At 36.6% G+C, this 13092-nt stretch overlaps 1 protein-coding gene and 1 long non-coding RNA gene across 9 annotated transcripts in view; one reads left to right on the top strand and one right to left on the bottom strand.

The window, feature by feature from the left end:
• The first annotated feature begins 14 nt into the window (after nt 1-14).
• LOC121075088 lies at nt 15-9772 on the top strand. 4 transcript variants are annotated; one of them, XR_005822712.1, is made up of 4 exons: nt 15-241; nt 1254-1366; nt 3746-7115; nt 7658-9772. It is a non-coding gene; the product is annotated as an uncharacterized LOC121075088 (long non-coding RNA). The 4 variants fall into 4 exon arrangements; XR_005822719.1 differs by having other exon boundaries at nt 17-241; nt 3746-6647; XR_005822713.1 differs by having other exon boundaries at nt 22-241; nt 3746-5406; nt 6560-9772.
• Nucleotides 9773-10949: 1177 nt separating this feature from the next.
• Nucleotides 10950-13092, bottom strand: part of EPHA6 (EPH receptor A6) — a 542377-nt gene continuing 540234 nt past the window's right edge. For all 5 annotated transcript variants that reach the window (XM_040567877.1, XM_040567925.1, XM_040567868.1 and 2 more), the window contains one exon: nt 10950-12972. In XM_040567877.1, coding sequence (XP_040423811.1) covers nt 12858-12972 — 115 coding nt within the window. In that variant the 3' untranslated portion in view covers nt 10950-12857. The remainder of the gene's footprint in view (nt 12973-13092) is intronic.

The raw sequence follows: 13092 nt of genomic DNA on the forward strand, positions 1-13092 counted from the left end.
CCACAGCAGCCGCGCCGCTTCCGGCGGTTGGTGGGCGGCACCTCCCCGCCAGCCGGAGCCCCGCCCGCGTGCTGGCCCAACGGCCGCGGGCAGCCGTTGAGGGGGCGGCGGGCGGGAGTCGCGTCAGGGGCTGCGTTCTGGGGTGCCCGGTGTAGTGCTGAGGCTCAGAGAAACGCCTGTTAAAGAACAAGAGGCGAAAAGTAGAGGGGTCGGGTGCTCACAGGAACGCGTGTTCCAGAGGGTGGGTGGTAGACTACAATATGTAGTTTTAAGTAGTTACAGCAACTGGGCTTTGAGAAGGCAGCAGCTGGCTTAGGCTGGACATAGCATACAGAGATACATTTATTTTCATTTTTTTGCAGTGCAGCTTAATCCAGTCAGAGTGTCTGGTTCTATGTCTGCTGTACAAACTCAAAACTATTTAAATCCAAACAGCAGCAAGTTTAAAGTAAAACACAATGTCTTCCCTGCTGTGTACCTACACTTCCATGCCGTATTTTTCTGTTCTGTGAAAATGAGTATCATGATTTCTTGCGCTGCTGCAGTTACCAAAATCCCTCAGGCTACCATTAAAAAGCCTCATCAAGTTTTTAACTAGACCACTGTCATGAGTTTTCCTCACTATCTCACTTGTGTTGAGGTACTTGTAGGACTTAAAAGATGGGTCATATTGTACTCCCCGCGTTCAGATTGATAGCCTACACTACAGACCCGAATGAGACCCTATGTGGTCAAGCAGAACTTGATGCAGGGAAGACTTGGCATGCTACCACATCCTTATTTATCACAGATTGGCCAGCTAGCTAAGGCAACTCAGTCCCTGTCTCTCCCCTCACTACAACCTGGTGTTTCTATAATTCCAGATCTAAAATATTTCTTTGGATTTGTGCTTCACTTTTAAACAGAAAGTAAGCAATGAGTGAGGGGTGGACAGCATGGTTCTTCCCAAAAGAGCATCTGTACTGCTCCTTGGCCTGAAGAAGCAATTTTCCTTCACAAAGCTCCATCCCTCATTGCAATAAACCGTAATCTAGTTTCACCGATGCTTTCACCCTACTGTCTTTACTGCCTTGGGAAGAGGAGTGACAGTGATAGAAATAGCTCTTTGATAGCAGTGTGGACAGTTTTTGCTGCTAAAAATCTTTATGGTTATAATTCGCTTCACATTAAACTTCAAAGATTAAAAATACTGCCAACATTTTGTCTAGTATTTGGCTTTTTAGTTCTCATTGTTGCCTTCATTATTATTAAAGGTTTGAGGTAATTGCAGTTGTGATTTCGTGATTCTTCTAAACCCAGAAAGGTTCTGACTGAAAGATGAGATTCCCTCATGACATCGTGAGCCATTAAAGGAAAACCAAGAGGTGTAAGTGTCACAATGAAATCCTGAGTTGAAGCACTTTCTAATAGTTAATTGGGTTGTGGGGTAAGTCTGTGTTAGAGGAAAGTTTCATCTCCTACTTTTTATACTGAAATTAGTCTACATGTAAGAATTAGTTCTAAAGGCAACCAAGAGGTAAGAATGGCAAAGGTATTTTTGTAGCCAGATCTAAAATGAAATATTAATTCTTTACTATATTCTTCCTGTTAAACTTGATGGTCCTGAGTGAGAAAACTCTTACCATGACTTCTGACATTTATTTTCTATTATTCTACACATTTCTGTTGGGTCTTGTATTGCACACATACAATGTTGTGAAAGGGAAGGCTAATTGTAATTTTAAACTTTTTGAGGTATGATCTGATTATTTTATATGGCACTCTGCTTCTCTGAGAATCAGTCTCATGCCCTGGCATTATTTACATAATACAGTCAGTTATAAAACAACATGTGTCAGCAAGTTTTGAAAAACACTAGAGAAGGAGTTGCATGGATGAGTGAACCACTGTAAGGAGAGAGAACAGCGCTGTAGACTCTTAACAGCAAATTAAAATCTGATTAAAATTCAAATAGTGTTTCTTAAAAGGGGAGAGAGCTGTTGTTTGGAACTTTTGATGTGTATAGTTTTTTCCTAATGTTATTAACTGTATGTGCACTTTGAAAAGGTGTTTATCAAAGCATAAATGCTCAGTGGTAAACACAGAAGAGGCCACTGTGGTTAAGCATTCTTTTGCTCAAACAAAACAAAACAAAGCAAAACAAAACACCAAAAACACAACACCCTGAAGCATCTCAAGTGTTAGAACATATTGCCGGTCCATCTTTATTAGTACACCACCCTGTGTTAAGCAGCTGATTTTTTTTCTCTCTTTTTTTTTTCTTTTTCTTTTTTTGCATGATCATGTATGACAGGCCTCTCTGTGTATCATTATATTAGTAACCTAAGGCAAAACAAACACCATTAACTCAAAAATAACCACCAATACTGTAACTTTTATTTGCTAATAAATATCTTAATAAACAGGCTTACCCCATCTGTAAGACCTGATAATGCCTCTTAGGAAATCATAGAAAAATAAAATACAATAATAATCAGTAACTTGTACTTTGTACAAAAATCTTATTATGTTGCTCAGCAGGTAGCTTTGCCAAACCCCATATTCTTTCTGCAAAGAGATGGCGTATGTAATGCAATTCACCTTAAAAACACCCTAATGTTGAGAGCTGAGCATTCTATTACACTATTAACTTGTAGGCATGCCAGCACGTGAAAATTTACATGGAACATCATATTATCATAGGAATAGAATTTTAAAAAATGATAACACCACTTTTCAGTAAATAAATAACAACTTCACTTCTTATGGAAATTCCCCTTGGGACTGCAGATCAGTATATTAAGCTTTTTATTTCATGGCTATTCCTACAATATTGTTCTAAACCGGTTAAAAGATGGAAAGAAAAAAAAAATGCACTTGGAGCATATTTGGGAGTTATACTATAGGAAGAAAGTCGTTCTGAGCAGTGAGGCAGTCCCAGGGGGAAAACAACTGTACCAGCTATGAAATGTTCAGTCTCTCAGAATTAGTAGATCTTGCTTGCTGTGTGCAGTGCTACACAAGTTCAGACCAATGAAGATATAACAGTGCCAAGGTTGCTTTTCTGTGAGACGAATGGTGAAGATTTAGTTACAGGTAGTTGTCATTATTCAAATATATCTTGGTGAGAAGAAAAGAAGCAACTGCAAAACAAGTGTTAACAATCTGGGGTCTTCAAAGAAAAGGTGATTTTCAGAGCACTGATAAGGATATGAGATCTGGGCTGAGGCCACAGTTTGTCTGTAAAATAGTTTGCAAGTATCACGATTATACTGTTACTTTTGAAGCCATCTACCTTTGAAGTTTTGACATGGCTGTTTAAATATATAATCTAAAGTGTCTGTCATCAAATAGTTATTCATATATACGCATACATTGATACATTTTATGGCTATGCTAGAACAGCAGACTATGAAGAGCAGTCATATTTGTGTACAGTCTAATTTCACAGAAGAGACAGAGATTAAAACCTCTTTAATTCATATACGTTTAAAACCAACACACAGAAATAGAGGCTATCCTGAGAAAACATACTGTCCACATTATATTCCAAAAGAAAAAAAAATAAGCTAGTATTTGAGAGGTAATCAAACATTTTTCTTGTATTTTTTTTTCTGCAAGTGATTTTTTTTTTAAATGATGAGAAAATTAAAACAATTCCAACTTGATCAATGAAGGGTGCTTTGCTAGAAAATAAACCACTGCCTTTCAGTAAACATGGTTTCACATGATCTTTTTAAGCCTTTTTTTCCTTGGTAAACTGCAGATGCAATCCCGAGGTGTGCAGAGTATCTGCCGTCATTACTGAAGTCAACAGGAGCTGTACCACACCAAACAAGAGCAAGCCCCCTTTGTTAGCCTCTGGGTTTTCAATCGTGGCAGCACCATGTGTGACAAAACTGATACCATAAGGGAATTTTGACCTTGAACCCAAGGCTCTAGGTAAGAGCAACATATACTGAAGTTCTGACTGAATCCAGTTCCTTCACCAGAGTTAACCAAGAAACAACTTTTCCCACCCTTATCTGAAATAGCCCTCTACCTTGTGAAGAAAAGTTGGAAGAAATTGCTGTAGAAGAAATGGTATTAAAAATCATATACTGCCAATTCAAACCTAACCATTTCTTGGGGAGAGGCCAATAGAGAATCATGGCCAAAGTTTTAAAATGTTTAACCATGTCGTGTTAGGAATTTTAGAGTAGGAGGTTTTTCTTGAAATATGGAATTAACGAAAGAGTCCAGTAAACAGAACCACTAGGAGGACATTATTTATTTTATTTGCTACTGTGCCTTTCATTAACTGGCAAATCTCAAACTGTACACTGCAATGCACTAGGAGTATGAAACAGAGCTTATTCAAAGAGGAAAATAATCAGCTAGAACTGTTATTATGAAGGGGAGGTCATATTGTATAATGTTGTGTGTTTAGGAAGAAAAGAGAGACAAATCCTAAAAATAAAGGTTGTATTCTCTGTAAGTTCTGCTTGATAGGGAGGGTAGCTTTATCCTGAATTTAAATCCAGGATTTGGGGAGATTTTCTAAAGAAAAACAAAACAGAACAAAACAAAACACAAAACATTTATATTATGTACTGCAGTATTTCTATTAGATGTGTAGTTTGTTTTAAATACTTATTCCAAACTCAGTGGTGGTAACCCATTCCAGATAAAACAACAGTGTAGCAACCACTTTTTGTACCTTGCATGTGCCACTTTGAAGGTAACCATCATCTATTTCACCACATCGCTGAGGCAGCAGCATTGCCTTTTATGATCAGTGCACCCTCTTTCCCCCAGTTAGAGTAGGCCATCCATTCCATGCAACTCTTTAGAAACCTTTGATGTAAAACCTACTTCAGTCTGTTGATATCTTCTTATATGGATTTAACTGAGTTTGGATTATGCCCCGAATGGCCAAACTACATCTCAACTCAAAACTCTCAACAAAGAAATTAAAACTAGCAAAAGGTTTTAGCAATACATTTGAATGACAAGACAACACGTGCCCTAATAAATGTTGGTTCTCTAACAACAAATCAACTGTGACAGTAGTGGGATGCAGGAAGGGAGTATATATTAGGAGAGCTGAATCCTACGTACTGTATGTATAAGATAGGGCTTCATCCTACTGCCACTAAAGTCAGTAACAAACTGATGAATTTTGGTCACAGCAAAACAGTGCCTATTGACACTGAAACATTTAACTCTTCACACAGTTACATCATTGTCCCTGGAATTACTCAATCAGGAAGTTTATTAAAATCCTTCATCAGAATGTGAAACACCTGGTGTTTTAGAATAGAACCTTCCCAAGACAAAAATGTAATTGTGTAGTTGGCATTTAGTAACTAAAATAATCTATAGATTTGAAACATTGGCTGTATTTTTTGTCTTTTTTCAGCTCATCCTATTGTACATAAAGAAATGGTAAGTTATACAAATCAAAGCATTCAGCTTGCTAAAAATACTTGTTTAGCTTTTCCTTTTTGCCTCTCAGTCATTGTCAAGTAGAGTTCAGTCTGCACAAGAGAAAACTGAAAATCTGTGTAAGGCATTATTAAATAGGTATCAGTCCTCTGAAGAAAAATTAGTTCTTCAGTTATGTGTGTAGAAAATAAAATTGTTGTTTACTGGAAGTTCTAATTTAAATTATGACAATTGTACCTTATTTATTTATTTTTTTCATAAGCTAGACCCTGGAAAACCAGCAAATAGATTTTTTCCAATCACTGCTGTAGAGGACCCTCAGAACATTATGCTGTGATGATACTATGAAAATGCTCCCTATACAGATTCAATGGGCACTTTTTCATAATTCACAACCAGAAGTAAATATTCCAATGCAGATTTCCCCCAAATCTGATTATCCAGGTCCTAGATTCGAGGTTACTTTCTAAACAACTGAGGCCCCCAGGCATACACAGTTCGTAATACAGACAGCTAGATTTCTTTGTGATTTGTGAGTTATCAGTCCCAGGGTTTTGGCTTATCTACTGCTCAATATATATGCTGCTTAGCAGTTCTTCACTGAATTGTCAATAATGAGAAGTATCAGTATAAAATATTTTATTAACAAATTTGTAATCAACTTGCTGATATGCATGTTAGAGATGAATATTCCCCAAAACCTGTATGAAGCAGTAGGTCCTCTGATAATATCAACGCATATGCTGGACTCCCAAGGAAACCATATGTGTTACTGAAGTTAAAGGACAAAATAACATTACTTCATGCTGCCTTACAAATATTTTATAGGGGTTTGGATTTGCAAGCACTTTGTGCCTAACTCTTCATGTAAATAGTCCAATTCCTAATCAGCGTTCCTATATGAATTAAGCTGCACAAGCACTGAAATGTTTACAGATTCAGGAGTTTCTGAACATGGCACAGTACATACATTATTTCTGGGACACACATATAGTTACTAACTAGTCAAGTACTAAGACGCTTAGACATAGGTAAAAAATTCAGACCTGGACAAAGCAGAACAACTGAAATGATTTTGAAATGATTTTGAGACTGAACTCATTAATATATTTTCCATATCTTCAATGTCATGAATTTGCATTTTTTATTTCAGTTTAATTGCAAAGATATGAAAAATCAGATAATATGCTAAAACTTTCTGGAAGAGAGATGTACTTGGGAAATTACTGCAGCAAAGAAAGGTAAGAGATACTGATATAGAATATTCAAAGAAACATACAAATAGATTTCATTATGTGAATGTGAACTGGTGTTATTTCACATATAAAAGGCGGAAATATTTTTTTAATCTACTTTTAGCCTCATGTTCTTTCATTAAGAATTTTCTGTTCCTTTCTAAAGTTCAACACATCTTTTTATAGTATATATTGGCATATTATTACTCATATTCCTTTTTGAGATTTCCTTCATTTTAACCTCAGAAGAGTCTTAAAATGGCTACTTAAAAGAAAATCACTTATATACTGTTTAAACTCTTTGGTGACTTCAGCAGAGGGACTCAACTTTTTTATAGCATGGACAACATCTTACTAAAGATGCCAGCTGATGGACACCTCTTTTCCCCTTTATGATCACGGATAATTTCTACAGTAATCAGTTGCATGGAAAAGAATCAGTAGAAAAAGATCCAGTGTGGTGGTGATAGAAAGGTCAGCATCAGGTTACCAGACAGTTTTCTGTAAACTAGTTTGAATTTTTTTTTTCTTCTTCTTATGGAGGAAAAGAGAGGCTGTCCAGAAAACAAGCCAAGGAAGTTTGGGAGGTACTACACATATAGAGTGCACGCTGCTTAAAATTTTAAAAGCCAATGGAGCAGGTCAACACCATTACCATTATTGGGAGCTATGTAATTAGTTCTGTATGCTTGAAAAATCTCAGACATTATGATACACATATTTACAATTATTTATGTACATGTCCACACATTTTTTATATCCATTATGTGCTCAACATATCCTAGTCCATAACCTGAGAATCTATATACAACCATAGCATTCATGGATGAGCAGTGTGTGCTACTAAATATGGTATATGATGGCAGAAGATATTTGTGAACTCTAAATGTATGGAACTGTCTTGTGCAAGTTTTTTTGTTTGTTTTGTTTTGTTTTTGTTAGACTTCCTTGGCACAATATGGACAGTTCTTTTTTCACTATGTTCTAGTCTTTATAGATTTTTTTTTCCTTTTCAGTGCTGATTCATTCATCTCTCCAGTCGATTTCAAGACCCCTGTCACACTCAGTCTTAGCTCAGCCTAGCAGATCTTTCTCTTACTCTCAAAATATTACAATAGTACTGTTAATAAAGGAAGAAAAATAGATTATCTTTGCCATTTATTCAGGAAAGATCAATTACAGTTGGTGAGCAAGGGTATTCCTGAAGAAAACAGTTTAACAGAATACAGTGCTCTTCAACCATGTGCAAATGCTACGATAAATGAAGTATCGCTATTTTAATACTTTTCCTAGAAGATGCAATAGACTAAAGCCTTTTTACGGTTATTCTGGCCTTTGCTACTCTAAGAGATGTGTTGGACTGGATTAGAAGTGAGCCCTCCTTCCCACTCCATGCAGGACATATGCCAAGACAGACTGAGCCCATGAAGGAGTAGTTACAGGTATCCTGCATTCATAAAGAGAAATTCTCGTCTGCCTGGATGTGCCCTGCAGAATCACTCCATCAGCTGAGTTACAATAGCTAAATACAGGCTTCAATTTGCAGTGGGGCCAGCTGAAATTCAGTAACTGGCCTTCACTACAAGTTAAAGTACGTTCTATGCTGCTTTACCTTGGTGTTTGACATAGTCCCATGGGGTTGTTCTAACATCAAAATTGCTGTGGTAAACACACTCTTACTAGGCACCTCCACAGTCCCAGGTGTTCCACATAGTAAATCTACTACATCTGAATAAAGGGCATCTGTATGTTACTTATGGCACACATTTGGGCCATGCATGAATCTGCATTGAAAATGAGCCCAGAATTAGGTTCATCATATCTATAAAAATGGAAAATGGAAAGTCAGTCTTAAATTACAAAAAATCAAAGTACTACCGTCTATGAGTCCCGTATCAGAATAAACTAGCTAATACTTAATACGACTTCAGACGCAGAACGCTTTGTCAAGAGCAATTATTTGAATTCATTGTTTAGTGTACTGTTTGCAGTTACAGGATTGCCTGATCCTGATGTATTAAACCACAGCATGCACCTAAGCTTTTATTAGACAGGTACTGAATTTATATTCATGGGAAACAAAAAAGGTTACTTAGGTTTAAGAAAAATTTAAATTACATAGCTCAATTCTCTTCCATGGAGTCGCATTGCTTCTCAATAATTCCAAAGAGTATGCAAACAGCTCATGGGCAAAGTCTACTAAATCTGCTGTTGTTTAATTTTAACACCAGCATTACAGATGAGGTCCTCTCTTTTTCAAAGGTTCAGCATAAATACTAAATACAGTCAATGCATGAGATTCATCTGACTAAACACAGATGCCTGTATATGAGCTAGTCATTCTGGTCTTGGGTGCTTCTCTGGCACAATTCACCTCACCCAAAAGTAAATAACTACGTTTGCCAGATGACATTTGTCAGTATATGAATACTGCAAGGCCCAGCCCTCTTCATTGATTAAAACAGAGCCTCAGATGACTAGCTCACATGCAGACCTCCAAAATTAGGTGATGAGAATTCCCCTCAATAGGTCCCAGGGCTCTGACTGACACATGAAGATGGCTTGAGTAAGGATGACTGACATGGTTTCCATGTCAGATGACTGCCCCTCTTGGCTGCGTGAACATCCAAGTTTCTTGTCAGTCAAATTTGGAAGCACTGTGGTTGGCACGTGATGGACAGCTGGGGCAGTGCCCTTGTTGACCAAGAGACCCTAATCCCGTTCTCCTGTTCAGCAGTCAAGGCCCTCACTTACGCTATCTTTTGTAGGCTTAAGTGGTACACAGGTAGTGGTAACAGTACAAATAGATGGAGTTTGTTCTCGATAAATATCAGATCTGTGAGAAAAACCTACACATGGATATTATTTTATTATTATAAATAACTAACTTAGAACTATTTCCTTAAGTCCACATTTAATTTTTTTTCTTGCATATGCACATTTTATTTTGTGAAATTTCAACAAGTACTTTTAGTCATGAAGCACTGTGCAATGTTGGCCAGATTTTCAAAACCAGTGTACTAGATTAGCTTGAATGTGTTAAGTTTAAACTGTAACTGCACACTGCAATATGCAGGATAACTAGAGTAATATTCACCTGAAGAAAGTATCCCCTTAAAAAAAACAAACAACAAAACCACCTTTAATTTCACATATACACTTGTGGCTTGCACAGAATTGGGCTCGCATTTGAGAAACATCACCTGTTTTTTTTCTTGAATACTTTTTTGTTTGCCTTTGTTTTTAAATGAACAAAAAGACACTTAAACAGACATAGTAGTAGCACATCTCTTTGTGCTGAATAACATGGAAGAGTAGGCTTGGAAGCATAACAAGAGCAAATAAAATGTTTCCAAAATGGAACAAATGTAAATCTGATCAAAGTAACTACTATAAGAGTATCATATTGCACCTCCACAACAGAAACAAAAGCCATATGAACCCACAAAATCCTGGATGTACAATGTTTTTAATAAATGTCCTCAGCAAAAGAATCCCTTCTTCCTTCCTTTCTGGTTACCCAAACTCTTGTTTATATAAAAAATATATCTGATTAATAAATGTTTTTATATTGTTATTATATTTTTTTCTATTGAAAATATATTTTCAGTAGTGTGATAAGTTTGGAAATTAATTTCCATGAAATATATCCAGGTTGTGTGCATGTAACATACTGCTTTGCATACACACTACCAGGAATGAATAAATGTGCAAAGGAGAATTTAAAAGTGCACGCATATGGTCTGCATTAGTTATGAGCAATTTTGAAACCCCATTGACAAATAACAGATTCATACCTCCTCAGTAATATGTTTAAATGTGAGAGAGGCTTCTTCCACAGATGTTATGTTGTTGGCCATGAAAGCAATGACAGGCAAAATGGAAAACAATAAGAAAGGAAGAGCGAGTTTTAGATTACCCTGTGATGTTACTGCTTTTTAAAAGGTTTCAGGTAAGTATGATTTTCTTTCTGTAAGGGAACCCTTAACAACAACAACACAAAAATTCAAATGTAGAATTGGGGCAGAAATTTTCAAGTGACAGTCACAGACAAGAATGATTTTTTTTTCTCCACTAAAGGCCTGTGATCCTGCAAAACACACACGCTAGTACAGTCCTACTGAGGTCAGTGGGACTACTCATGCTGATAAAATTACCTCTGTGGCCAGTATAAGACTGGTAGCGCCCTTCTCTAAAACATGTTTACCAAGTTGGCATTGTAGAATCCTTAGGTGAAGAATCCAAGGTGAATCCTTATCTTTAGAAAACTTGTTCCTCAGTTAAATCTATTTTTTATTTTATTTTTTAATGGAAGAAAGGAAAATTTATTCCGTTCACTATTGTTATCCCATGTAAATTAAGGAAGTTATTCCAAAACAAAGTAACAACAGTGAATCAGGCCTTGCATGTCCTACTCTGTGAACCAGTTGGAAGCATAATCTTTTCTGAGTTGCTTTCTGCTCTTCCTTCTTGCCACTGGTATATATCAGCAGCCTTTTTCAAGGGTCAGAAAATACAATTTGATTTACAATCTGTAAATTAAGCAGTAAATATTATTATGATTACATAAAGAAATTAGTTCATTTTGATGTACATATATATTATTACTAATTACTCAAATGCACAATTTAACTGAATATTTGTAATACTTAAGTATATTGAAATGCCACATAACTTAAGAATGTTCTCCAAACCATGTATAAATTAACAAAAGCATCTGTACCCCATTTACATGTGACATGCATGTAGATCTGTGTGTGACTTCTCCAGCTTGCAGACATGTGCTCATGTCCCAGGCTCTTAGTAGTGCATATCCCATGCAAAAGTTTGGAAATGTAGCCCAGCACGAGTGTGTTAATTGTCTGATTAAAACATGAAATCTGTAAGTCTTAGAGAGGTACAAATATTATGTTAGGCCTTTGCAGCCATTTTCTTGCATGTAAATATGGCTATTGAAGAGTTCTAAAGGTAATTATCTTCGATGTCATTTAGATATTTGTACTAAATGAAGATCTGGCCCGTGGTAACCAGAACTCCATTTCAGCAGTCTGCTTTTCACTTCTAAAAGCAATTAGAAGTAGACTCAAGGCAACGTATTATTACACTGCTGTCCTATGTCTCCTTTTCTGCCTACGTACAATATAATCGAATACCACAGAGTGTAACTTCCAGCATTAGTCTGTGGCTGTACCACTGCCCTCTATTGGATGATGCTACAGCTGATCTGCTCCTGTGGGATAAGGCATATCACCCCACTGATGGCTGACCCTCTAAGGTCTACTGCCATGTTGAGTTCAAGTTGTGGAGGCCTGCATTTTTGGAACAGAAAACTTTCTGAAGTCTATGTGGCCACAACACAGCTGAAAACCATGCTTTACATGTGGTTATGGAAATATTACAATCAGTTTTCTGGTGACAATTTGTCACAGAGTAGAAGCAAATGCTGAGTATTAAAAAAGGTCTAGGATGGTGAAGAATACAAAAGATGAATAAATTTTCCAACCTAATCTAAAATTTAAAGCATAAAAAGTGTCGAGTGCTAAAGTAATTCAGAATCAAGGACCTGAAGATTTCAGGCAGATTTCTTTCACTACTCTCCCAATTATCTACATAATGAAAACTCACTATATAAAATCATCAGTCATTTCTGCAAACAATACTAGCATTTTGAGGCATTGGCTTACCAGCATTTAAACTATTATAAAGTAATATAACGATAAGACCCATACATTTGGATTTAATTAAGAGATAAAATAAGAGATAAATAAATATTTATGTGAAACTTCTTGATTGCACATTTGGTATTGGAAGTTACATGGTCACAGAACATGAAAGAAGTCAAATACTTTTTGATCTACCAGCAAACTCTAAATACATCGATAAAGAAGCCACACCAGGCCAAATAGATTACTACTTTCAAGTGAGTTCATGAAAGTTTCCCAAATACTGTTATACAAAGTTACACATCCATGCTGAGTTATTCATCAATGTGTAGCAAGAGTCTTGCAGTAGGCCAGGATTTTATTGGCAGATAACTGACGGAGGAGCTATGCAGTGTGATTAAAAATTCCAGTTTGGAAGCATTAACATAGAAGAACTTTTAGAGTCTAACCAGGAGACTGCAGTTCTTGAAGTTGGGAAGAGCAGAAGGGAAGAATGAGAATATTTTCCATTTTAGAAATGCTGAGGCACAAAACACAGTTGATTCCAGTACTTTCATACATGAAATCCTTTCTCCTGTATGTGCATCATGTGTAACCGCAAAGTCTGTAAACTGCTGACTATTCGTCTCTGGTGTCCAATGAGTACAACTCCAATTCTTCTAACGTCACTGCAAGATAAAAAAATTCATCTTGGATGCAAGTATATAAAGACTCTTGTCCCCAAAGAATATAAACATACGACAGGTTGCTCTGCTTAAGGACAGTTTACTTTCCTGAGTGGGACAAAC

The sequence above is a fragment of the Cygnus olor genome, chromosome 1 (assembly GCF_009769625.2).
Source record: "Cygnus olor isolate bCygOlo1 chromosome 1, bCygOlo1.pri.v2, whole genome shotgun sequence".
Taxonomy (NCBI): domain Eukaryota; kingdom Metazoa; phylum Chordata; class Aves; order Anseriformes; family Anatidae; genus Cygnus; species Cygnus olor.